General features: G+C 47.3%; 2 protein-coding genes and 2 long non-coding RNA genes across 5 annotated transcripts in view; 3 read left to right on the top strand and 1 right to left on the bottom strand.

Moving 5' to 3' along the window:
• LOC139055848 (uncharacterized) overlaps positions 1 to 16,348 on the top strand; it is a 43,636-nt gene extending 27,288 nt beyond the window's left edge. The window contains exon 3 of the mRNA XM_070533406.1: positions 15,364 to 16,348. Within this exon, the coding sequence (XP_070389507.1) occupies positions 15,364 to 16,011 (648 nt within the window). The 3' untranslated portion in view covers positions 16,012 to 16,348. The remainder of the gene's footprint in view (positions 1 to 15,363) is intronic.
• Positions 1 to 26,992, bottom strand: part of LOC139055847 (sedoheptulokinase-like) — a 290,860-nt gene that overhangs the window by 227,205 nt on the left and 36,663 nt on the right. The gene's annotated exons all lie outside the window — the stretch shown is intronic.
• On the top strand, positions 1,896 to 6,247 carry LOC135898229 (uncharacterized). Its single transcript, XR_011511937.1, has 2 exons — positions 1,896 to 2,084; positions 5,810 to 6,247. It is a non-coding gene; the product is annotated as an uncharacterized lncRNA (long non-coding RNA).
• Positions 9,296 to 10,228, top strand: LOC139055850 (uncharacterized). Its single transcript, XR_011511938.1, has 2 exons — positions 9,296 to 9,782; positions 9,847 to 10,228. It is a non-coding gene; the product is annotated as an uncharacterized lncRNA (long non-coding RNA).

Here is a 26,992-nt window from a genome sequence, read left to right as displayed (position 1 = left end):
GCGTTAGGAAGAACATGGCGGCCGACGAGAGCCGCCAGGGAAAGCGTGGAGGAACTTGTCGCTGCTTGGCAAAAGCCAATCTATTAGTGCAAGTTTAATGCTTTAAAAGGAAAGTGAGCGGTAGCGTGCAAACGTCCGTGCATTGCACCTGCAATATCGCGAATATTTGGCTGCTGGTCCGTGATAGCCGCCATGTGAGCTTGCTGATTGGCTGAAGGAATATCCGTTGACGAGCGCCGCAGGAAGGGCCGTTTCGTACGCGTCAATTTGACGGTACGTGACGTTGTGGTGGGTCGCAGTTGCAGAGATTTTCCGCCATAATGTGTGCTGCTACAAGCCGCGCGAATTACGCTAATGAGCGGCCATGGGCAATGGCGCCCGAAAGGTGTGCGTATCGCCGCATTTTTCCCGCCGTTAGGCGCCATGGAAATCTTTTGTTCATAACGCGCGCTCATAGTGCTTGCATCGCTCTCTGGTGGTGTTGGCCTTCGTGTTTTGGTCCGTCATTTTTTTAAAGCGTTTGCTTGTAATATTATTGGTTGAACAATTCAAAACTTCTGCGATGTATTGCATTTTTCACTGCTGCGCTGACATAGTAATCAAGATTAATAACTTTTCACACCATCAGAGGTTATAACAACGGCGCCTTCTTAATTTATAAAAAGGAATGTACGTAAGGCGGCGCCTTGACGTGGGTTCCTTCAGCGAGTCCCCGGCTGTGGTCTCTGCTATTCACTAATCATTTCTAATAGCGTCCACGTGACCCGCCATGGCGAAGCCCGCGTGCTCCCTGAGGGCGAGTCTCGCTTCCGAGGTTTCGGTGAAGCACCGCCCCCGTGCTTTTCCGTTTTTTTAGCGGCGCGAGCATCGAGTGACACCCTTCTTTGTTTGTGCGGCACTTCCAGTTCACCTACTGAGGCGACCGGGGACGAAACTCGAAATAAATCAGAAAAGAAGGGAAAACATTACAGCACAAAATTGATGGGTTTCATTATAGGTATGATATCAGAGCAGAAGTTTAGTTACTAGCTGACCTATTCAAATGTCTGGAGTAATTAGAAATCACGGCTGATTACAGCACACCAAAGCACAGAATCGTGGACATTAGAGCCTCTTGGTTCCCTGCCACTCCCGTGTGTCCCGGCGTCCATACTACCTTATGCCTAATTGGTTCTTTTGTTTCTCGTTGTGTTATGTGGTCTCCGGAGCGGAGTATGCGGAGCGCTCCGTGCCCTATTCTGCAGCGTAGGTAGTTGTGGCACGCCGTTTATGAGTCTGTTAGGATTGTTAGAGACCGTTTAGACCGATATCGCTCCGCTGCCGCTAGAGCGACGGCCGCTTCTTCAGTTTCGACTATCGTACAGCCTTATAGTGATGTGCTGGTGATCTCGCGTAGGTTCGAATCAATCGCCGTTGCTACCGCGCTGCTGTTGCTCTGCCCCGCTGCTCTCGCGTATGTGGCTTCGTCCACATATACCGTCGTTTCTTGGGGTGCTAGTGTCTTTTGTAGGTATTCAGCCCTCGCTTCTCTGCGTGCTTTGTGTAGGTTGGGATCCATGTCCCGGGGTATGGGTGCTACGTTAGTGTGTTGCGATACTCTTTTGGAATTGTTTCGGTCCTCTGTATCTCTTGAAGTTGATCGGCGCAGCCTAGTTTCTTCAGGAGCTCCCTGCCAGATGGGGTCTGCTGTAGTCTGCGCTGTTGGGAGACTAGTTGCGCCTCTTTCAATTCTTCGAAAGTGCTGTGTAGTGCTAAGGCTAGGAGCTTTTCGGTTGAGGTGTGTGACAGCGCCGACAGGCGTCGTTCAGTGTTTGTTATCAGAAGTGGATAAGCAACCGCCAGCGTGTATAAGAAGCACGCGCTGTTCCGAATAAAGCATTCTCTGTTCCGGAGCACGCTGGTCTTCTTGCTCGTCACGCTGCGCGCCTGGGCGCGTACCCGCCCGTACGTAGTAAACAACACATGGCGACGAGGATGGAATCGACGCAAGTGGCTTCCCGGGACCGTGGCGGATGCTGACAACAAGCGCGGCAGGCAACCAGGCCAGGGCGGCGGAACCTCGAGGAAACGGCAACATGTCAAAGGTGGGAAGAATCGATTGCTTTGACGAGAAGACCGACAGTTTTGACTCGTACGTGGAACGGTTGGAGTTCTATGTGGAAGTAAATGAGGTAGCCGACAGCAAGAAATTAGCCGTATTCTTGACGGTCGTAGGACCGAAATCATACGAAATACTGAAAAACCTGCTCGTACTCGATGCGCCGTCCAGTAAAACGTACGATGAAGCTAAATCGGTTCTGAAGAATCATTACAGCCCCCGGAAAGCCATCGTAGCGGAACGGTGCAGATTCAACCACCGCGTACAGGTTGAACACGAAAGCGTGACAGACTTCATACTCCAGCTGAAGAATTTAGCCAGAAGTTGCGCATTCGGTGACTTTCTTGACCAAGCCTTGAGGGACAGGCTCGCAGCGGGGCTGCGATGCGCGGACACCCAGCGGGAGCTGTTTGCGGCTGACGCCGAGGTTTTGACCTTTGAAGGGGCTTGCAAAATATCTCTGAACCGCGAAATGGCATCGAAGCAGTCGCAACAAATTAAGTCTGAGGAAGCAGCTCATCAGACGGACCTGACAGCGGAAAGCAGGCAAATAGGCAAGCTCTCAGGCCAACAACGCCCCGTCAGAGAGAACCGCAGGCGAGGAGTCGCGACAGAACCAATAGAATGTTTCCGGTGTGGAAACAACCATTGGGAAAGAACATGTCGATACCGCAGGTACAAGTGCCACAACTGTGGCACGCAAGGTCATCTCAGGACAATGTGCAGGCGGGGAACCGAACCACGCAAAGAACTAAATTGGGTGGAAGACTGCACGGAAGAATCCGACAATGATTTGCAAATTTGTAGTATCACCAGAAACAAGTCCGCGTATTATGTTACCGTTGAGGTAGAGGGCCACAACGTGACCATGCAAGTAGACACGGGCGCCTCAGTGAAGGTGATGCCAAAGGCAATCTATCAGCAGAACTGGGCGCACCTGCCCCTGGAGGCGGTGGCTGATCCGTTAAGAACGTACACGGGCGAGCTTGTCCCAGTCCTTGGTTCGGTCGACGTGCAAGTAAAATACAACAAGTAGACTTGCGTCCTTCCCCTGATAATAGTCGATGATGCAGGAAAGCAGTGGTCATGCCTATTGGGAAGAAACTGCATGGCTGAGTCGACTAAAGGTGAATTGGAACGAAGTCGCTGCCATAAAGTCAGTAGACATTGTCACTGAGCTGAAACAGAAATTTGCGCCTGTTTTTTCGAAGCAGTTAGGACCGATTTCCCGGTTCAAAGCGCAAATACTAATAAAACCGGACAGAAAACCCGTGTTCTGCAGAGCACGTAAGGTACCTCTCGCTCTTGTGGAACCAGTGGGAAATAAGCTGGATACTTGGGAGGAAGCCGGCGTCGTGAAGCGGGTAACACGGAGCGATTGGGCAACACCCTTGGTCGCTGTGCCAAAGGACGGAGGGGCAGACGTCCGGTTGTGTGGTGACTATAAGCTCACTGTGAACCCCGTGCTGAAAACAGAGCATTACCCGCTTCCGCTACCAGAAGACTTGTTCGCAGCTTTAGAGGAGTGTTTTTTGCGTTTTGGATCTAGCCTCTGCATACCAGCAAGTAGAGCTGTGTGAACACTCCAAGTCACTCTTGACGATAAACACGCATAAAGGGCTCTCCCAATACCAGCGTATGCCCTTTGGCATTGCAAGCGCTCCGGCAGTATTCCAGTCGCTTATGGACAGAATTCTCAGTGGTATTCCTCACGTACGATGCTACATTGGTGATGTAATCATTGGGGGTACCACCACGTCGGACTGTCGCGAGCGGCTAGAACAAGTACTCCAGCGGTTTCAGGCCCCCAATGTAACTCTTCAAGAGGAAAAATGCTAGTTTTTTTCAAAGGGAAGTTCGGTACCTGGGCCACCGGATATCTGCAGCCGGAATCCAGCCTTTGGGATCAAAAGTTAAAGCAATTACGGCTGCGCCAGAACCCTCAAACGCAACGGAATTGAAATCATTCTTGGGCATGGTGACCTTTTATTCCAAGTTCCTGTCGAACTTTGCGACCGTGGCAGCACCGCTGTACGCCCTTTTAAAGAAAGGCCTGCGGTGGCACTGGTCCAAAGAATGCGCTGCTGCTTTCCACAAAACAAATAAGCTGCTCAAGTCGAGCCCAGTACTCTGCTACTACAAACCAAAGCGACCACTTGTACTCAGTCGCGATGCATACCAGTACGGACTGGGCGCAGTGACTTCGCATGTGCAACCAAAAGGGGACGAAAGGCCCATTGCGTTTGCCTCTCGAACATTATCGGCAGCGGAACGCGCGTACTCGCAAATCGAAAGAGAAGCGTTGGCCATAATATATGGGTTGAAAAAGTTTCATCGCTATCTGTACGGCCGTCGTTTTACGCTTTTCACGGACCACCAGCCATTACTCGGCATTCTAGGTGCCTGCAAGCCGATACCAACTTTGGCCGCTGCGCGCATGCAACGATGGGCGCTTATCTTGGCGGGATATCGTTACGAGCTTAAGTATCGGAAAGGATCCCAAATGGAAGGGCCCGATGCGTTATCGAGATTGCCACTTCCAAGTCAAGCAAAGGATGAAGAGGCCGATTGTTTGACAGTTTTTGAAAAGACGCCGCTGTCAGCCAGAGATGTCGCCAAGGCTACCAGACAGGACAAAGTGCTGGGCAAGGTTGCTGAACTTACGCGTAGTGGATGGCCACTGCAAGTAGAAGCCGAGCTATGACCGTACCACAACAGACGAATGGAACTATCGCTAGAGCAAGGATGCGTGACATGGGGTAGCAAGGTCGTGGCTCCGCCCAAACTGCAAGAATATGTGTTGGCATTACTGCATGCTGGGCACCCCGGAATAGTCCGAATGAAGATGTTAGCTCGCGGCCTAGTGTGGTGGCCTGGGCTTGAAGCAGCCATCGAAACCATCGCGAAAAGTTGCAAAATATGCCAGGCAACGCAGAGTAGCGCTCCCCGCGCCCCTTTGGAACCCTGGCCATTTCCCGTTCGCTGCTGGCAAAGAGTACACGTTGATTTTTTCGAGTGCGAAGGCGCTTCATTCTTGCTCTGTGTTGACTCTTATTCAAAGTGGATTGATGTCTTTCACATGAAGTCGACAACGGCCTTGAACACCATTGAACGGCTTCGTACCCTCTTTGCTGCATACAGGTTGCCGGAACAGCTAGTGTCAGATCATAGCCCCCAGTTTACGGCACGAGAGTTCAATGATTTTCTCGAGTCATGGGGAGTGCGTCACACGTACAGCCCACCCTATCACCCACAGTCTAATGGAGCAGCTGAGAGGTGTGTGCAAACAGTAAAGAAAACCTTGCGTAAGCAACTACTCCATGATAGCGCTTCCGGCAGCCACAGGACGCTACGAGAACGCCTAGACCATTTTTTGCTTGCCTATCGGACAACTCCGTGCGCAGTAACGGGCCGCTCAGCAGCCGAACTGTTTCTAAAAAGGGCACCGCGTACAAAGCTGTAGCTGCTAAAGCCATCATTTCAAGAAGACATGCTAAAGAGGCAACAAAAGTCCAAGGCTCAACGCGACCGAGGTCGCTCTCCATGGCGCTTCTTCACGGAAGGGGACCGCGTCTACGTTAAAACGGTCAGAGGGGAGAAAACAGCGTGGACTGAAGGCCGAATAGTGAAGGTCATTAGCCCTGTCACGTACTTGGTGGACACGATGAGCAAAGTACATTTCGTTCACGTTGATCATCTGCGTTTGGCCAGGTATTCTCAGCACGCAGATACGTCTACCCCATGCCAGTCATCCCAGCCAGCCATTCCAGAGCACCTGCCGTACGCAGGCCACCAGGCAGTCCCGGCGGGTGTGCACGAGCGGGACCAGCCCATGGAGGGAGACCGTCAGCCAATGGGTGAGGCAACCGTTCAGCCCACGACCCCCACACCAGCACGGCCCCTAGCCCAGGCACCCGTCCAGCCCACGTCACCCGAGCCCCCTGCCGTACCACGTAGAAGTTCACGACAGCGGCACCGACCTGTTCGTTACGAGTCGGAGGACTTTCGCAAAGGAACTTAATTTGTGGCGGAAGGAATGTGATAGCGCCGACAGGCGTCGTTCAGTGTTTGTTATCAGAAGCGGATAAGCAACCGCCAGCGTGTATAAGAAGCACGCGCTGTTCCGAATAAAGCATTCTCTGTTCCGGAGCCCGCTGGTCTTCTTGCTCGTCACGCTGCGCACCTGGGCGCGTACCCGCACGCACGTAGTACACAACAAGGTGTTGTGGGCAAGATGGAGTGCGGTTCTGTAGGCTTTGCGTAGAATCACGTCCGCCTGTTATATATCACTCTTGATGGGATTGTAGTATGGGAGGCTGTATGCCACTCGGCTGACGACCAGGCTTCTGACCAGCTTGAGTGTGTCCTCCTCTCGCATGCCGTGGCGTCTGTGTGAGATGCGCGTGATCATGCGGGCTACTTGTAGGGTGGACGCCTTGAGAAATTTGGATGCGCACAACGTCTCGAAAAGAAGTAGCCGTTCTTATTTTGCTTGTTTTAGCTGAAAATATTATTCTCAACTGATTCACCCCCACGGGCAGTCCATTCTACCTATGCCAGCGTTTCTTTTTCATTCTTATTTTAACCGTGTAGTACGTACTACAGTTTAACGTCCCGCAAAAGCCACAAATATATAATCCAGCTGGCACTGTCACATTTCACTAGTTCTAAAGGAATTCTGAAAGCACGCACTGTAATACTAACAGTTGCGGCACTTTGCGACTGAAATACCACGTTATCTATACTGATGGCTGACATTATTTTTACAGTGAGATATTTGTATGCAGAGCCATCGCGTGGCGCAAATTGACACTAGTCGCACGAAGGGCGCAGCTGCCACAGCTCTGGGTCTGAAAGAACAACCCTCACGAGTACAGCACCGAAGTTTCATAGTTACACGCGGTTAAATCCACTTACGTAGAGCTTTCCGAAGTGTATTTTTTTTTCAGTACATTAAGATGAGGCTTGCCAAATAGACAAAAAATAGTGCATGTATGTGAATTGTAGGAAGTCAGTCACGTGGTATAGCTGGTCAATTAATTGCAGAGCCTTCCATAGAGTTAGTAGAACAACTCTAGAGGAAAAGCTGGGCCGGAAAAGTGGGAACCTCTAGGGCGCCGCCCTGTTGCTACCGGTCAATGTGGCCAGCGCAATTACTATTGAAAGAGCTGAGAACAAGTACAGGTCACCTTATGCTTTGTCACCTAAAAACGCATACCTGATGGCTTTATGAAGGTGGTACGTTAATATTAAGTTTACAGAAAGCAATCGCTAAGTCCGTGACTTATGTAAATCACGATGTACGAATTCATGCAATAAAGGATGACGCGAATTTCGGTTTCGAATCTGTTTTTTGGATGCGTAGTAGTTTCGTTTGACATGCGATCGCGCGTCGACATCGGACGCTATGACACACTCGTGCCTTATGTGCCACCGAAGCCCAAAGTGGTCTGGCATATACCTTCACATGTAAGTAAACGAATTTATCTCCTTGTTGAAAATATCACGCGAATAGGCAGCTCTTGTGGTACATCACAATCGTTCGAGAAGCGTCACAGTAGAGCATTTTTCTGCATGCGGAGCGGTGTTTTTATTTGCAGGTTTCCCTTCAGTAGGAAATTGCTGGACAGGCGGACCAGCGCACCGGAATTGTACTGGCGAAGCCACAAGCAACTCAAAGAATCTGTTTAATTGTTGCACTTTGAACAATCATGCTTCTACAAAGGCCACAGCAGAAAAACAGCCTGATGACCGAGTATTTCTGTGCCACGAAGTAATCAAGAGGCGAGTGCCTAATGCGGACGAAATAGAGTGCATCGAGACTTAGAACGACAGAAAGCTGAGCTAGTTCGTAAGGATTCATTATGCAAAATAGAGGTGAGGCGTGCAGACAGGACACAAGAGTAGAGAAGTGGGCGGCGCGCGTGTTGTTTGCTTGTAAATACTCTACTCTTGTTTCCTGTCTGCACGCCTCACCTCCGTTTTGCATAACGAGTGCATCAAGCCACATATTAATAGCTTAGGCGTTTTATTAACTGTGCAATATTTCCAACACTTCCTTGCATGCCATTTCATGTGGCATATCTTTTCTGGTCACAAATTTGTGCAGCGAATCTACTTGCATGATCGACTCCGGGCCTGTGGGACCGTTCACTTGCACTTGATGCTGAGTCTTTTACATGTACCCATAAACTGCAGATATGCACATCAGATCCCTGCGAGCACTTTCAAAATTCAATTATTTTCGACAACAGGCACATATGCAATACTGACATAATCCGGAATACCACTAAGCAGCTGGGACACATTTTTGTTGACCATACTCGCAGGTAAAATAAGTACATCATGTGGACAGCTCCAGCTCATTTTCCTTAAGTCAGTGTGTACAAGGGTTATGCAAAAATAATTTTTTTCTCGCGCACCGATTATTTTGCTTTATAAGCAAGAGAACCCACCACGTTAGTGTAACGTATCTTGTGCATCACACTAATATGTGCTTTCATTTACCAAGTGAGATGAGTTACTTTTATGGCTCATTCAGTCATATCACACTGCAAGCTGCATTCATCAATCTTCAATGGGATTTTGCAAATGTTTAATGAAACCTGTTTCCCTTTTATGCAGATATGCAATGGCAAGCCCTTCCGTGTGTTCCAAAGGTAAAATTTAAGCTCTAAATTAAAGAAGACATTTCTAGTCAGAAACAAGCAAAAATAGTGAATGCAGAGTATCAGAAGCCCAAGGTACAGAAATTATGAGAAGTGTCTAATGATTTTAAGGAAAGAGTCGTATTTAAAAATGCAAGACCCTTTAGTGGAGGTCAAGCAAGTCAATATAGGTAGAATACTCTGCAAAATTATGCGAGTGAGGGGATGTCAAACAATGGGTCAGGAAATGCATTGTTTTTCTGCAAAACAAAAGCTGATTGCCATTACATAAGTCACTTTAGCATCATGATGAATTCAGAAATAAACCAAAAAACAAGACACGCAAAAATAAACAAAACATTTAATGATATTTCAGCAGAACTTTTTGTTGGGCTAGTTGGTGCATATTACTGAAGTACTATAGCGCCAAACAGACGACACAAGAAGAAGAGACACGGACATAAGCGCTCGTCCGTGTCTCTTCTTGTGTCGTCTGTTTGGCGCTATAGTACTTCAGCCATTTAATGATGCTCTCTCCACACTGGGATAAATAAAAACAAACACATCACATCTAATGTGGACATATCAGATGCCTTGTGAAACATAAAGGAACAAATCAGTTTCGAGCTATGGCAGTTGCCGCATAGATGTGGGGGGGGCCTTGCACCAATAGTGATAGTTACCACTGCATTTAGAAATTGAAAGCATTCGTGCAGACAAGGATGATTCTTTATATTTTTGGCTACCACTTCAAATGCCTCCACCAAGTGTTACAATGCTGCACGCAGCCATACTAAGGATCTCGCAACAACACCTGCAGGTAAAAAGCAGAAGCAGTCAAAGTGCTGGTGTGTTCTGGACACTATGTTTGAAAACTTTTAGGCAAGAAGAGTGCAAGAAGCAGACATAACTGCATTTATTTCCATAATTCCCCATTTAAATGGCCTTTTCTTTTTGCTTAGACAATGCCTACGCCTAGCCACAGCAGCTCCCTCATACAGACTCCGCAAACCAAGAGGCCGTGGAGGCAAATGCAGGTAAGAGGCAATAAGCAATAGCACTGGTATAGACATTCATCTAATTTCTTTTTATTTCGTTTAGGCAGCCAGCACACCTCGAACAGCCACCTTGACTGCGGGTGTGTCACCCTAGTCGCCAAGGAAACCTTTGAGGGAAAGTGACAGGCAATGTGAACAGCCACTCCTCCATGTAAACAATACTCTTTCTCTCGGATGACTCCTACGCCTCACCACGCCAGCACACTTGTGCACAAAGATGCCGCAGAGGCACGTGCAGGTCAGAGGCAAGAAGCAGTGGCACTGGTGTCGATATTTACCCAATTTCTTTTTCTTACACTGAGGCAGCCAGCACACCTCGAACAGCCACCTCGACTGCGGGTGTGTTAGTTGATCCCTGTTGTACATATGCTCATAATAAACTTCAGTAAACTTGAACTTCATAATAAACTTGAAGGCAAATGGTACATTGATGCATCGTATTTTTGAACATTTATTGTACACATACAATATATGTTATACTTTGCAGTGCTACAGAGCGTATTTTGAAGCTTCCCCCTATATTTTGCACCTTTAATTACGTATGTGTTGTGTGGCCCTCAATGCAGTTCATGTTGTAGCAGCTGCTTTGTCTGTGTATCGCACATTGGCTTAAGCTCGTGATATCCACATACTTCTCTCACATATACAAAATAAAGTTCTATGTAGTCCTCAGTGTTACAACAAAAAATGAAAGTAAACAATCCGATCGTGGAATTATGTTTATTACAGTGATTCCTACGACAGTTACTTACAAGTTGACAACTTGAACTGGTCAATCGGTCCATAGCCTCCTCTATTTTTCAAAAATAAAGGAGGCTATGATCCGTCATGGCAAGGAATTGTATGTATACATAAAAAAAAGGGGGTATGTGTGTGTTTGTAGTGGGGGTATAGGATTAGGGCGGTACGAAAAAATGTACCAACACCGTCCTCTAGACCCATTCCGTTGAGGTACCGTAACAAAACGTATTATGCATACAGTTCATACAACTGTTCACAACAACATATAACTGTTTACAACATATACTGTTCTTCACTTCTCCTTGTATATATTTTATATGTACTGATATTCTAATGCCCCTCCCCTCTATAATGCTTCTTGTAAGCCCTGAGGGTAATAATAAATAAATAAATAAATAAACCAACTCTGATATTACTACAGACGCCAGGCGACGCGAGCTACATTTGTCATGATGCATTCGCGACTGCACCGGATGCCCTCCACATTATTCTCGTTAATCGTGCTCACTGCGCCGAGGCAAAAGAAAGACCATGGGCGCAGGTGCCTTTAAAGTATCTCGACCTTGCGAGGCACGGCTGCGCGTGCCAGGGGAGCTGTCCGTGCGAACACTCCCTGGCACACACCTGCCTCGGCGGCCCCAACCTACGTACCGTTCTGCTTCGAGCTTTGATCCCCCCACTGTCCCTCAGGTGCCTTGGAGTTCCTGCGCCGCCTGCTCTACTACCATCTCAGGTGCTCTCCTGAGACTTCCGTTTGTCGGTTACATGTGCCCTACAGCTGGATCATTACTTATAATAATAAAAAACCCGATCTATCGTCACGACGATAGATCGCGAAAGCGGCTTTTGCAACATACCGCGCCCGTGCGAAGATAATTACGGAACGCCAACGAGGAATCTGACCACAGCTTCGAGCTCGTAACGTCGTCGAGTGACACTCCTGCAACAGGCGTGACCGCTGAAAACCGCATACCGCCAGAAGCTTGAACAGGATCATCCCTCGGTTGCATAACTGCCAGCTCTACGGCCAACATGGACCACACCCACACCATCCCGCAACATAGAATAAAGAACCGACTTATGAAGCCCAAACACACGGCTGCACGCACACATCACAACACTTCAAGCGAGACGCCATGCTGCTACGCTGCTACTGTTGCCGGATTAAAACTGACTACTGTCACCAAGTCTAGCAAGCGTCTCAGGAGCTGGCAACCTCGGCGCGTAGCAACATGGCGGCGCTCTTGAGGTTCCCGATTTTAATGCATGGGCCCTATGGGTAGCTTGTCCTCTAGAGTCAGTATAGTAACTCTATGGAGCCTTCAAGAGCGTGTGCAAGGGCAGAGCCTTCAAGAGGGAACCAGCTCCGCACCACCGTCAGTTGCACTTCGCTCCTCGAAGAGGCAGGACGTGTGTCGAGGGAGCGTGACACCAAAGACAACATAGGGGAAATTGCTTGCGCTTAGTAAACGAAATAAAGAAACGATAAGTTAACGAAATTATGACAGTGGACGAAAAAGCAACTTGGCGCAGGTGGGGCATTCGTGTGTCGCGGTCATAGCAGCGCAACCCTGACCAGTGAGTGCTGCTCCTGGTGGAAATGGAGCAACGTTGTCCACCCTCGGGCCGCCGCGCGAGAGAGAGGCGCGAGCCGACGACCTCGCCGAAACGGGGCCGGCCAGCGCACATCAAACGGACGCGCACGGCGGCAGCAACTAACCGTGCTGGACAGGAACACCGCGTAAACTTGTTTTGCATAAATCCGGCGCAGTGCATCGAGGAAGTTTCACGGAAGAAAATTCTCAGTCTACATTGTGTGGGAACCCACTTCTACACTCAGAAGCGCATCATATGCTTAAAGGGACCCTGAAACGATTTTGGCGATTTTCTACAAACGTACCGAGTCGTTAGAGTAGGTTCTTCTGATCATTAATTGATGCATATAAGTGCTCTGCGTAAAGCGTGTAATTTATTATAAGGTTTTAAAAATACACATCGCTGCCGATCGCAGCGCACTGCTCGGCGGAATTTTAAGCCGCCCCTACCCATATGATGCAAATAACCCATATTACGTCACATGGGCGAGCTATCTGATTGGCTGACCAGGGCGCGTGCTCGATAATTTTTCCAACTTTATGGTGAACAAATGATGCTCGTAATAGTTGGAATGTTAGTTACTTTGTTTTTGTAAAAAGAAAATAACTTAAAGAGAATACACAAGAATAGTTTTTTAGTACACTTCAGCACTTCCGGCACACAGCAAGTGTCGTCTGCTTGTGTTACAACGTACTCCATTTTGACGAGAGCTCCGCGGTCAGAGTCGGTCTCAGTCTTTTCGCGAGCACTATGATTCGACTTTGTTGCCTTGTGGACTGCAAACCTAGCGACCTGCAAACCGCGAGTCCAGTGTTAGGGCAAACGCAAGCGCAAGGGGACAGGGTCTGGCCGCTTGACTGTGCCGGGATGAGCCACGAGATGAGCAGAAGGGCAAATGTGAACGGTCTGCACGGTGCAGCCACCTGGTGGCACAGAGCTCAACCATACACAGTAGCAGCAATGAAGTGTATTCTTTGCTGCTGGTGTGTATTTTTCGCAGGAGTGTAATCATCAGCACGTTGATATAAATGTTTAAAATGCTTTACACTTGGTTAGAGCAATGTTAGCGCTTTGTTTGACTGGTTAAGCGCTGCGCCAGCAAGTGTCTGGACCGTGCAGACCGATCAGGCTGCTCACGTACGTCTACGCTAAAGTTCCTTCATCAGCTTGAGTTTATGCCTCCAGTCATTTGCCGAAATGACCAGCTTGCCTGTTTTTAGCGGAGTACCGGACACGTTCGGCGCTACGACAGAATGCTCGCAACGCACGCTGCTTCGATAGCCCTCGGTCGACGGCCAAGCGGCTAGCGGAGAGGTCTCGCGCGGGAGGGGGCGTGCTCCTAAACAACCGGAAGTGAGCGATGTGACGTCGCATCGTGACGCTGAACCAGTGAAGGCGGAGCTTAGCGCCGCTCGCTCGGCGAGCGAGTTGAGGAGGAAAAGCATAGCTAGGGAGGAGGGTAACTTCTAATCGCTTGCAGCTCCATTAATACGTAACGCTTCACTTAAATTGTGGTGCGAATGTTCTACTTAAGCTGTACCCTACGCGCCTACAAAATTTGTCCGAACCGTTTCAGGGGCCCTTTAAATGCACAGCCGTAACTATAGGGCCATTCACTTAGAACCACCAGCCTGCATATCTTAGTCGTCGTGACCACCCATTTTCGATAAATAGCTACGCGTACCCAGCTGTCTACATGAATTCCTTTTCGCAGCCGTTATATCAGGCACTAAAATAGCCTGACGTTTGGGAAATGATGCGCGAAGAACGGTATCCTCAAGTCGGGCGCCAACACATACTGGGTGTCCCACCTAACTAGCTCCAAAGATTACAAATATGAGATTGCCACGTAGTTGCACAGAATCAAGGTAATGTTGTCTGCCGTTGCTTGGATCAATTCATACATATTTTTTGTGTGTTTTGTCTAATTACATGATTAATTATTAGTCAATCAACTTCAAGAAATATTAGGCTCAGAGCAAAACGTCAATCAAAAAATTGCAGGCTTTTCTTCAAATTTCTTTTTACAATATATTTATAAATTATCTTTATTACAATATCCGTGCCCTGCTCGTCCAGTGCCCAGCCATCGACGGCAACATGCGTCAAATGTGTGACGCGGCTCTCGCCGCGCAAGAAGCACTGCTCCATCACGACTAGGCGCATTGCCGCGCCACAGCGAAGGCCACCAACTTGCCCGCGCACGCCGTTTTGGCCGCCGCGTCTTTTAACGCGATAGCGTTAAGGAGCTCGTGTCGCAGAAAAGCCGGTGTCGTCGGCGTCGGCGTCCCCGGCGTTGACCGTGAGCGATAAATCACGGCAGGCACTTCATAAATAAAAAGAAACTTCCAAGATGGGCTGGGTGGGAATCGAACCAGGGTCTCCGGAGTGTGAGACGGAGACGCTACCACTCAGCCACGAGTTCGATGCTTGAAAGCGCTACAAACGCGCGTCTAGTGAACGCGGTGTTGCCTTAAAAACGTGCCGTAGAAAGTTATACTGCGGTGTATATCGGTAATTATGAGCCTGTAACTTACAGAAGTCGCATTTACACGATAGCGAAGTACGTTTTCGCTACATTTCTTCTGCGCTTACCGCACACGCAGAGCCATCTTGGGGCAAACACAGAAGACCCCCTCCTCTCAATGTAAGGCGCTGCCCCGACAGGTGGCGCGCCATACGCGCATTGGGGCTGTGCGCGGTCCGGTTCCCTCTCCCCTGACGACGCTTCGCCGTGCTCCCACGCGGGTTGCAGAATCAAGCGCCGTTCCTTTCTTTAGATTACTATCTATCTATCTCTCTGCCCGTGCCGATCACGACGTTTGGCTGGCGTAGATCGTTTCCCCCTCCGAGACACCGAGTTCTTTGGTTCGTTCCGTTTGCTCAGGCGCACGTTTCGTTGCCGCGCCGAACGCTGCGTTGCTCGACGCTCTCCGTGTGATAGGTGGGCGCAAAGTCCGATGCGGGGCGCCTCGTAAGTGATCCCTGCGCCGTAGCGCATTGTCTTACACCCCTTGGCGGGTCGATGGGAACGCTGTCGCGTTCCACTCTTGAAGGCGAAGCTTTAGCGTCCTCCAATTTTTTCACCCTTCTTTCAATTCCCTATTCCTCTTGTGCAGCGCGGTTGAGGTGTCTTCATGTGAGAGACAGTTACTGCGCTGCACTTTACCCCATTTTTTCCTTCCCAAACCAAGAATCTCTATCTCTCTCCTTCTATGTGCAGATTTTCTTTGGCGGATCGCTAGGCTCGGTACCACAAGCTGCTGATTACCAGATATCGTCAGCACGAGTGCTTCCATCTTCGACATCAGACGAGCAATGTGGGTTCTGCTGTCGTCACCGTCACGAGACCGGCCACGCCTCCCTCTTCAACACGTCACACGCAACGTCACAACGGTGCCGCTACTTAAAGGACTGGCACGGCCTAGTCGCCTTCAGTGGGCACGGAGGAGCAGCCAAAATGCGCTCGCCGCTTAATGTCTCCCTCTTCTATGTGCAGGTTAGTGGCAGTCCGTCACTACATTGCAAGCGTTCAAATAACGTCTTTTTGCTGCTCCTGCCGTGCCCGAGTGTGTTATATACCATTTTTTGTGGTTATGCGCACGTTTCTCAACTGCTCCTTCTCTGCGGGGATGTAGAGATGAATCCTGGGCCTGATGATGTAACTAGCCCAGTCCTTGCTGCCACTGCTGCTTTATCTGATTTAGCTGAGTCGCGTCATGAAGACGTAATGCGTTCCTTTTCGGAACTTAAAGCAACCCAAGAAGCCCTCACGCACAAAGTGTCGGACCTGTCAACCAGATTGCTAACCATCTGTGGAAACACTTCAATCTTTCACGCCTCCCACGGACATATCCAAAATAGTTACTAGTGCCATTAGTACCGAAAACTCTGAATTAAAATCAAGGCTTGACGACTTGGAGAATCGATCACGGAGGGACAACCTTTTGTTTTATGGGGTTGTTGATAACGCTTCGGAAACATGGGCACAAACTGAAATCCTCGAGCGCGATCTTATTAAAAACCATCTAAAATTAGAAATATCTGATGAAGCGATTGCTAGGGCACATCGTCTTGGCTCTTTTGTGGTCGGCAAGACTCGCCCCATTATTATCAACTTTTCATCGTTAAAAACAAGAGAAAAGATTCTGTCACTGCAAGGCCTACTAAAGGCCACAAAAGTATCGGTGGGAGAAGATTTCTGCAGGGCTACACGCCAATCTCGAAAGAAACTAATTGAATTCGGAAAAGCCAGCGGGCAATCATTTTCTTTGCGGACAAATAAATTAGTCATGAACAAAAAAACCTATGTGTATTCTTCTGTCACCGATACTATCTGCGAACTTCATTCTTCTGATTTAGCCGCTGAAGTAAATAACGATGCCACAGGTCTTAACCATCCTTCCTCTCATTCTTCATAGCTATCTTCGAGTCGACCTTGTCACAATAGCGTGTCTGTTCTTTTCACTAATGTACGTAGCGTTTCCAACAAGCGAACAGCTTTATCTTCAACTATCGATTCTCGCTCCGCTGACTTCATTGTCTTTACTGAAACTTAGCTTTCCGCGAAAGTAAAGAACAGTGAAATATTCGACTGCGAAAGTGCTTATAACATCTACAGGTGCGACCACAATATCCGGTGAAGAGGGGGCGTTTTGATTGCCATCAAAGACAACCTAAATTCATCTGTTATTGACATTACATTACCCCTAGAATTAGTCTGTGTGCGCGTGAGCATTTCAGACCATCCCTTTATATTCTATGCATGTTATAGGCCACCAAATTTGTCCTCTACATTTTGTGCAGATTTCCATGATGTCCTTAACAAATCGATTATTACGTTTCACAACTCTCCGTTATTTATTAACGCGATAGCGTTAAGGAGCTCGTGTCGCAGAAAAGCCGGTGTCGTCGGCGTCGGCGTCCGCGGCGTTGACCATGAGCGATATATCACGGCAGGCACTTCATAAATAAAAAGCAACTTCCAAGATGGGCTTGGTGGGAATCGAACCAGGGTCTCCGGAGTGTGAGACGGAGACGCTACCACTCAGCCACGAGTTTTTTTTCTTTTTTTTTACCACTCAGCCACGAGTTCGATGCTTGAAAGCGCTACAAACGCGCGTCTAGTGAACGCGGTGTTGCCTTAAAAACGTGCCGTAGAAAGTTATACTGCGGTGTATATCGGTAATTATGAGCCTGTAACTTACAGAAGTCGCATTTACACGATAGCGAAGTACGTTTTCGCTACATTTCTTCTGCGCTTACCGCACACGCAGAGCCATCTTGGGGCAAACACAGAAGACCCCCTCCTCTCAATGTACGGCGCTGCCCCGACAGGTGGCTGTGCGCGGTCCGGTTCCCTCTCCCCTGACGACGCTTCGCCGTGCTCCCACGCGGGTTGCAGAATCAAGCGCCGTTCCTTTCTTTAGATTACTATCTATCTATCTCTCTGCCCGTGCCGATCACGACATTTGGCTGGCGTAGATCGTTTCCCCCTCCGAGACACCGAGTTCTTTGGTTCGTTCCGTTTGCTCAGGCGCACGTTTCGTTGCCGCGCCGAACGCTGCGTTGCTCGACGCTCTCCGTGTGATAGGTGGGCGCAAAGTCCGATGCGGGGCGCCTCGTAAGTGATCCCTGCGCCGTAGCGCATTGTCTTACACCCCTTGGCGGGTCGATGGGAACGCTGTCGCGTTCCACTCTTGAAGGCGAAGCTTAAGCGTCCTCCAATTTTTGGGGGGGACTTTAATTTTCCAGATATAATATGGGAAACTGACTGTTAATTTTAAACGTACTTCAGCCGAGTCCATTGAATTCTTAAATTTGTGCTTTGACTTCAACTTAACACAGCTGGTCCACAAACCAACCCGAGTCACTCCAACATCTTCTAACACACTTGACCTAGTGCTGTCTACTGCCCCCGACCTAGTTTCCTCCTTAACTTACCTTACTGGGATAAGTGATCATTCATTGCTGCAGTTTGATTTAAAAACACGCTTTTCTTACACAAAGAAGGTTAAGACAATTTGCGATTATTCCAAAGCTGATATACCCGCAATTACGCAAGAAATGGAGCATTTTATGGATGCAGTGATGCCAGATTTCGACCAGCGAACACTTGAAAACTGGTCCCTTTATAAGTGCAAGCTGTTATTCCTAATTCGAAAATATGTTCCCCAACGAAAAGTACACTGTAATCCCCAGTCGCCTTGGTTTACGGCCGCCTTGCGCCGTCTTCGAAACAAGAAAAAACGGTTATTTCGTTCTGCAAAATACTCTAACAACCCGATTCGTTGGTCCCTATATCACCGCATCAACGATGAATATTGTAGCGCCGTTTGCCAAGCTAAGCAAACCTTTTTCAACATTACATTACCATCATACTTACATGTCAACCCACGTAAATTCTGGAATGGTGTTCGTGGTAATACACCGGCCACAATACAATTGTCCCAGTCTAACACCCCTGTTCAGTATGATCAGTGTTGCACAATTTTTAATAATGTCTTCGCTTTCTGCTTTCATGACACTGCAACTATGCTTTTGCCCCCTTCAACGAAAGTTTATGATACCCCAATGGATTCAATTCTTATAGACCGCATGGGTGGGCATTAGAAAACTAATCGGTAATTTGAAAATATCTTCGTCGGCGGGTTCAATTAAAAAATACTCGAGTGTACTGAATTGTATTCATCAATTATTCTTTCTAGAATATTCCCACAATCATTACACTGCTCATCACTACCAAGCGACTGGAAGGTGGGGAAGGTGGTTCCTGTTCACAAATCAGGTAACACACATTGTCCCGAAAACTACCGTAACTACCGTAACCAGCGTTCCCTGTAAGATCCTGGAGCACATAATATATTCCCACATAGTTGATTTTCTTGAGACGAACTCTTTTTTTAATAGCAGTCAGCATGGCTTTAGGAAATCCTTCTCCTGCGAAACGCAACTAGCTTGCTTTACTAACGACCTCTTTTCTAACACCGACTTAGGATTTGACACCGACTGCATCTTTACAGATTTTGCTACAGCCATCGATACCGTATCGCGTAACCTACTAATCTATAAACTTAGTCTTCTTAACATTGACCCGCTAGTACTTGACTGGATTAAAAACTCTCTTGCTAATAGAACACAATACGTAATCGCGAACGATTCGTCGTCGGTAACGTCAGGAGAGTCGCAAGGGTCGGTTCTCGGCCCTCTACTTTTTCTAATCTATATTAATGATCTTGCTTCCTGTGTCAAATTTTCAACTATTAGGCTTTTTGCTGATGACTGCGTTATATATCATAAAATTACTGACCTCGATGATTCTCGTAAACTTCAAGACGACATTAATAACGTTCTGTTATGGTGTAACAAGTGGTCTATGAAGCTTAACTTAAGCAAATGTAAATGCATGCGGGTATCACAGCGTACCAATACTACTAATCTGCATACATATTTTCTAAATAATAGCCCTCTCTCAGTTTTCTCGTCGTACAAATACCTTGGACTAAACATCACCCGCAACCTTTCCTCGCACATGCATGTCGACATTATATGTAGCAATGCCAATCGCATCTTGGGCGCCGCAACTTCTCATCCGCACCATCGTCACTGAAACTAACTCTCTACAAAACATTAGTTCGCTCCAAACTAGAATACGCATGCGCCATTTGGGACCCGGCTAACATTACACTCATAAACAGCATAGAAGCCATTCAAAATCGTGCAGCACGTTTCATCTTATCAAACTACTCCCGACATGCTAGCGTTACCTCAATGAAGACAACACTTGCCAGAACTTTCTTTCCGTCGTAGATGCTTCCGCCTTTCGCTATTCCATAAAATCTACCACCTTAACCGTTTGTTGAAAGAACAGCTTATCACCCAACCGTCATACATATCATCTCGCTCTGACCACAGTTTCAAAGTTGGTGTGCCATCTTCACGTACTAAACTTTGTAGTAATGCATTCATCCCTAGCACAAGCAAAGATCGGAACCACCTTCCCGCCACCATTGCAGCCATCCTGGATACCGACACCTTCAAAACCAGCATTCATGAAACGCCACGTTGAATATGTCTTTGTATATTGCACAAATGTTTTGTTACGTTCGCCCACTCCTTTCTGTAATCCCTTCGGGCCTTGAAAGTATCTTAAATCTCTTGATCCTTCCACCAACAGCGCAGCCAACAATAAAGAAGCATGGCTGATTTAAAAAGAAACTGCTATAATGTTTAAAAAGAAGGACATGCGGTAACCACGCGGAACATGTTTCGTTCAGCAACATCCGGGCATTTCCCCGGCTTCAGTTGAAGTCATTCTTTTCTCGAAGTATCTCGGTTGCCTTCAATACATTCAATACACTGCCTTTCGAGGTATTTCATCTCCTGCGTCGCCGATTCCTTGAAAAAAAAAGAGGAAGAAGAAGAAACCGACGTCGTCTCCCGGCGGAAAGAGCACAACTTCTACCAGCAGGCAGCTCTGCAAGAAATGTGGCGCGGCGGTGACAAACGATATCAGCAGCTTAGCGAACGTGTTTCATCACTCCTGTTTTCTGCCTGTCCTTCTACAGCCTTTCGTATTTCTTGAGGGTAAACGCCGCTGTGCGATCGTAGGGGAGGCCCACCAGTGCAGCCTGTCTCATTATGCAATCTTCGCTGATAATCAGTCAATTTATTGAACTGGCGCCTGCGAGAAAAGCAGAAAGGGCATCACCGACAGCCTGTTCAACCGATCTCTGTGAGCGGAGCAGCCTTTGCTAATTCGTTCAACTTACATATGAGGACACTAAAAGCGCGGCGCATTAGCTGGTAGTCACGTGGTATTTCTTTTCTTTTTTTTAATTTCACACGCTTTACAGAAAGGCTGGAAAGAAATAAACAGGGAAGTTATAGCATAGATCAAGTAATCCGATGTCTTATAACAAGCGCTACAACTTTTGTATTGAAGATCTTATGCTAGAGTCAATATTTAGGAAGTTAATTAAGCAAAATTTGTTAATTACCCAGCTTGGCGGATTGAAAAAGATATGATGTGATCCATATGGCTAAGAACAATACTGCGGCAATTTGATACACGTACCGCAAATGTTTCATTTTTTAACACTTGGCTCAAATTAGCTGGAACACCTTGTAAGTACTGTTTCTCGAGCTTCCTTTACGGCTCGGAAAAAGCTTTTATGTAGTACGTATTCAGCAACTGAAAGCTGGAACGCGAACATTTCAGGATGCTCTACAATTTTCTCATTCACACTTTTGCTCAGCATATAATATTTCATTATGTTGATTCATCATCATCATCAGCCTGTTTTCTGTCTACTGCAGGACGAAGGACTCTCCCTGTGATCTCCAATTACCGCTGCCCTGCGCCAACCGATTCCAACTAGCGCCTGCGAATGTCCTAATCTCATTGCTCCACCTTGTCTTCTGACGTCCTCGACTGCGTTTCCCTTCTCTTGGTACCCATTCTGTAACTCTAATGGTCCAACAGTTATCTAACCTGCGTATTACATGGTCTCTCCAGCTCCATTTTTTCTCTTAATGCCATTAGAATATCGGCTACACCCATTTGCTCTCTGAACCACACCGCTCTCTTCCTGTATCTTAACGTTATGCCAAGAAATCTTCGTTCCATCACTCTTTGCGCAGTCCTTAACTTCTTCTCAAGTTTCTTTGTCAGTCGCCAAGTCTCTGCCCCATATGTCAGCACTGGTAAAATGCACTGATTGCACACCTTCCTTTTCAATGACAATGGTAAGCTTCCTTTCAGGAGCTGACAATGTCTGCCATATGCAATCCAACCCATTTTTATTCTTCTATAAATTTCCTTCTCGTGATCATAGTTCCCTGTGATTAATTGACCACTTGCAGAAGTCGGAGCGCCACCTAGCGCGAAAAACGGGAAGCTTGCGCCTCGCCGCTTGGTTGGAAAACATCCCGGCTCCAGCCTTGCTTTGGTACGGCGGCATCGAGTGGCGACGTTGTGTTTGCAGAGCTTCTTTTACGTTTTGTGAAAGCGTCGACATTCTTTGGTAGTTGTCATATATGACCTGCCTTAAATATGATTGAAGAGGACTTCATTCTCTTGCTGTTTTTGCAAATGGGACGGACAGCTGACTTCTCAGAGCGCTGGATAATGAGCGACAATGCGTGGGGTTATCTTCATGCCAACATTTCGTCCGTTTGTCAGGCACACCGCCGATGGGCTTTAAAAAAATAGGGTTAAGTTAAGCACATAAAACTGAACGTAAACACCGTGCACCTTCCACTTGGCCTCACAGGAGCTACGTACACGCCATCCATGAAGTCGGGCATCTACGTAGTTACAGCATGGAATTCACAAAAGCCATTGGCGACATTGCCGGAGAGCACTGTGAATGCGTGGCCGGATGAGTGCTTTATGCCTGTCGCATTCCCCGAACTCTTAGTTGTTGCATGGAACAACAGAAGTACACGTTCTAGCTTGCAAATTTGATATTCATCTCGTGCTGTTTCACCAAACTGCTGTGTTGCATGCTTGTGGTTTACGAAGCCATATCCCGAATTTCGCATGCGCTATGTGTACGCGGTAGGTTATTCAGTCTGTTTTTGCGAGCGCTAAGGCCTCAAAGCTCACGCCAACCTATTTTATTATATGTTATACTAGCTTAAATATGGGCAGCGTGTGCGTCCGCAGGCCAGTACGCTCCCGCTCACTCGCGAATACTCATCAAGGCAGATAGTTTGACGAATTGGTTCGAAGTCATGTTGGAAGAGAGCGCAACACAACTGACATGTACGGAAAAAAAGAAGATGAGCGCAGACTCACAAATGACATGACGTACATAGACTGGCCGCCTCTGTTAGCGCCGTTCTTCACAAATCGCTTAATCGTACTCGCATATACTCAGGGTCACTCAGTGACGAGCGCGAAGGAAAACTGCATTCTTTATATTTTACAGCCTCAGCGAGCCCTGCCAGCACGTCGCTGGCCTTCTGTTCAGCGTTGGAGAACTGGCAGGAGATGACAAGGGAATAGAAGTCGCCTGCATAAGCCACAGATCCTAGAATGCACTGTTAGCTGCCACGGCGTGCCGTCCGGGTTCGACCGCTTCACCGCTGCCGTCCACAAACTTCTCCACTTTAACCTTCGCGGGCGGAAATCTGAAGAAATTACTATTTCCATTTTCATACTAATAGCTCGTGCAGCCGAAAGCGACTCAGTTGGCCGGCATGTCACGCCCGAGCAGCGCAGTTTGCTTTCCAACCACGGAGACGGCGCTCACGAAGCGCCGCCCCGCGGCCGGTTTTGGCGCATGCGCAGTCGTACTTCTGCAAGTGGTCAACTAGGTAAACGACCTAGGTGACCTTCAGGTGACCTATTCTTGCTGAACAGAACAATGTCATCGGCAAACCGAAGGTTGCCGAGATATTCGCCGTCGATCCTCACTCCTATGCCTTCCCAGTTTAATAGCTTGAATACTTCTTCCAAGCACGCAGTGAATAGCATTGGAGAGATTGTGTCTCCCTGTCTCACCCCTTTCTTTATAGGAATCGTCCTGCTTTTCTTGTGTAGAATTAAGGTAGCTGTGGAACCTCTGTACATATTTTCTAATGTACTTACGTAAGCGGAGGAGGAGGAGGAGGAATAAACTTTATTTGTGCACAGCAGATTAGAGACCTAGGCCTCTACCTAAATGACGGCCTCGAGCCCTTGGGCCCTGGCGGCATCTTCGGCCTGCTGGATTGCCTTGCGTTGGTCTTCCGGTGCACAGCTGAGCAACGCGGTCTCCCACTGCTCTCTGGTTTTAATTATTTTATTCTGTATGGGTGTACGAGGACAAGCCCATACCATGTGTTGTAGGTCCGCCCTTTCTTCACAGAATCTACATCTATCCGTGTAAAGGTCCGGGTAGTAGCGGTGGTAGGCCACCGGGTTCGGATAGGTATCTGTTTGTAAGAGGCGCCATGCCGTCGCTTGCCGTCTATTTAACGAGGAGTGTGCCGGGGGGAAATGGGCCCTTCCCAATTTATAGTGTTTGGTGATCTCGTTAAAGCTGGTCATCCGGTCTCTCTCCGTTCCCAGTATTTGTTGCGTGTCACCTGCTCGGCCTGTCAGTTCTCGAGCCAGGTTGTGCGCTATTTCGTTCCCGGGAAGGGAGGAGTGTGCGGGTGCCCATATAATGTGAATGTCGCGATCTTCACGAAAGTAAGCGGTCTCTACTCCTTGATTACGTAATGCCTCTATGACTGCTGGTATCTCTACTGAATCAAATGCCTTCTCGTAATCTATTATACCCAAATAGAGGCGCTTATTGTGCTCAGCGGATTTCTCGATAACCTGATTGATGACATGGATGTGATCCGTTGTAGTGTATCCCTTCCTGAAGCCAGCCTGTTCCCTTGGCTTACTAGAGTCCAGTGTTGCCCTTACTCTACTGGAGATTATTTTGGTAAATATTTTTATATAATACTGGGAGTAAGCTAATGGGCCTATAATTTTTCAGTTCTTTAATGTCTCCCTTCTTGTGGATTAGTATAATGTTTGCATTCTTCCAGTTTTCTGGGACCTTCGCAGTCGATAGACACTTTGTATAAAGAGCCGCCAGTTTGCCTAAAGCATTATGTCTCCTCCATCTTCGATCAAATCGACTGTTATTCCATCTTCCCCTGCCGCTCTTCCTCATTTCATGTCTTGCAAGGCCCTTTTGACGTTATCGCTAGTTATAAGAGGAGTCTCTGCAACCTGTTCATTACTGTTTCTAATGGAGGTACCCCGACTCCTCTGGGTACTGTACAGGTCAGTATAGAATTCTTCTGCTGCTTTTACTATATCTTCAAGATTGTTGATGATATTACCCTGGTTATCTTTCAGTGCATCCATCTTGGTTTCTCCTATGCCAAGTTTCCTTCGCGCTGATTTCAGGCTGTGTCCATGTTTTTACGGCTTCTTCAGTCTTTCTCACGTTATAGTTTCGAATATCACTTATTTTCGCTTTGTTTATCAGTTTTGACAGTTCCGCGAATTCTATCTTATCTCTTGAGTTGGACACTTTCATTCTTTTGTCGTTTCTTTATTAGGTCCTTTGTTACTCGGGAGAGCTAGCCTAGTGGTTGCCTAGGTACCTTGCCTCCCACTTCAATTGCTGCCTCTGAAGCCAGCCTAGTTACGGTTTCATTCATGATCTCTATGCCGTCTTCATCTCTTTGTTCTAAGGCTGCACATTTGTTTGCAAGTACCAGCCTGAATTTGTCTGCTTTTACTCTTACTTGTCTAGGTTTGCCTGTTTCTTCTTGACCAATTTTACTCTTTCTCTATTCAAATTGAGGTAAATCATAGGCCTCACTAACCTATGATTACTGCACCTTTACCCTACCTAACACTTCTACATCCTGCACTATGCTGGGATCAGCAGAAAGTACGAATGTTATTTCTTGTTTCACCATTAGGGCTTTTACAGGTCCACTTTCTGTTGCTACGCTTTCTGAAAAAAATGTTCATTATTCGAAGCCTATTCCTTTCTGCGAATTCTACCAGCATCTTTCCTCTAGCGTTCCTAGACTCGACGTCGTAGTTGCCAATTGCTTGCTCACCAGTCTGCTTTTTCCCCACTTTTGCATTGAAGTCGCCCATTACTACAGTATAGTGAGTTTGTACTTTTCTCATCGCTAATTCAACATCTTCATAAAACTGATCTACTTCATCATCATCGTGAGCGGATGTCGGAGCGTATTTATTTATTTATTTATTTATTTATTTATTTATTTATTTATTCATTTATTTATTTATTTATTTATTTATTCATTTATTTATTGTACCCTCTGGGCCGGAGCACTACAGAGGGGAGTGGCAAAAAAAAACATTTCTGTGAAAAATACACTTATACATGGAGTTATACAATGTACCAATACAAATACAATACTACAAGTACTAAAATACAAATATTAATACAATAATATAAATACAATTAACAAATCAAATCAATACAAATCACCAAACTGCAAAACAATGTAAAATGACATGATACAGGTAAGCACAAGCAAACAAGAAGAAACAACGAAAAATAACATGAGGTAAATAACTAATTAGTTACTGTTAGTTAAAGCATTCTTGAAACGTTGATGGTCTCATTTCTGCAGTAGTGGTAGGGAGATGGTTGCACTTCTCACAAGTCCTGGGGGAAAATGAATACTGCTTATACTACGTATGCTTGTACTACCTTTAATCTTTACCTTTTATTAAGTTTGATTACGACTACAGCTACCCTCTCATTAACGCTGTAGAATTTGTCAATGTTGCCCGCTATGTCCTTATGAATGTCGAATCCTACCCTGCATTGGTTCTTATCTGGGAGAACTCAGATAAGCAGAGGACATGTCCGTTATTCAGCAATGTATAAGCCTCACCAGTTCTTTTAATCTCACTAAGGCCGACGATATCCCAAACAATGTCTGGTAGTTCCTCAAAGAGTCCTGCTAAGCTAGCCTCACTCCACAGAGTACGGCAATTAAAGGTCGACAGTTTCCATGGGCCGCCTGTCCTCCGGACACAGAGATTCTCACCACCCTCTGCTGCGTTGCAGGTCTGACCACCGCCTTAGTCAGGTGCCCCGCAGCTGCTGAGGCCTGAGTGCCATGGGTTAATTGTAGGAATCATTAGGGGGGTGGTGGCGGAATACTGCACCAGGGAGGCCAATTCCTGTTCTGGGGAGGGGTGTCTTTGTTGAAGCTTAGTGGGCCTTCCTTCCTAATTTGGTTGTACCTGGATTAGTATAGCCCCACTCGCTCTCGGCATCTTTTGCCGGTGTCAGGCGTCACTCCAAGCCTACAGATGTTGTGCACTGGAGGAGGCTAATTTCAAGCTCACCATCGTCAAAATA

The sequence above is a fragment of the Dermacentor albipictus genome, chromosome 2 (genome assembly GCF_038994185.2).
Source record: "Dermacentor albipictus isolate Rhodes 1998 colony chromosome 2, USDA_Dalb.pri_finalv2, whole genome shotgun sequence".
Classification (NCBI taxonomy): domain Eukaryota; kingdom Metazoa; phylum Arthropoda; class Arachnida; order Ixodida; family Ixodidae; genus Dermacentor; species Dermacentor albipictus.
Note: the sequence above shows the minus strand (reverse complement) of the source record. Positions and strands in the feature narration are given on the sequence as shown.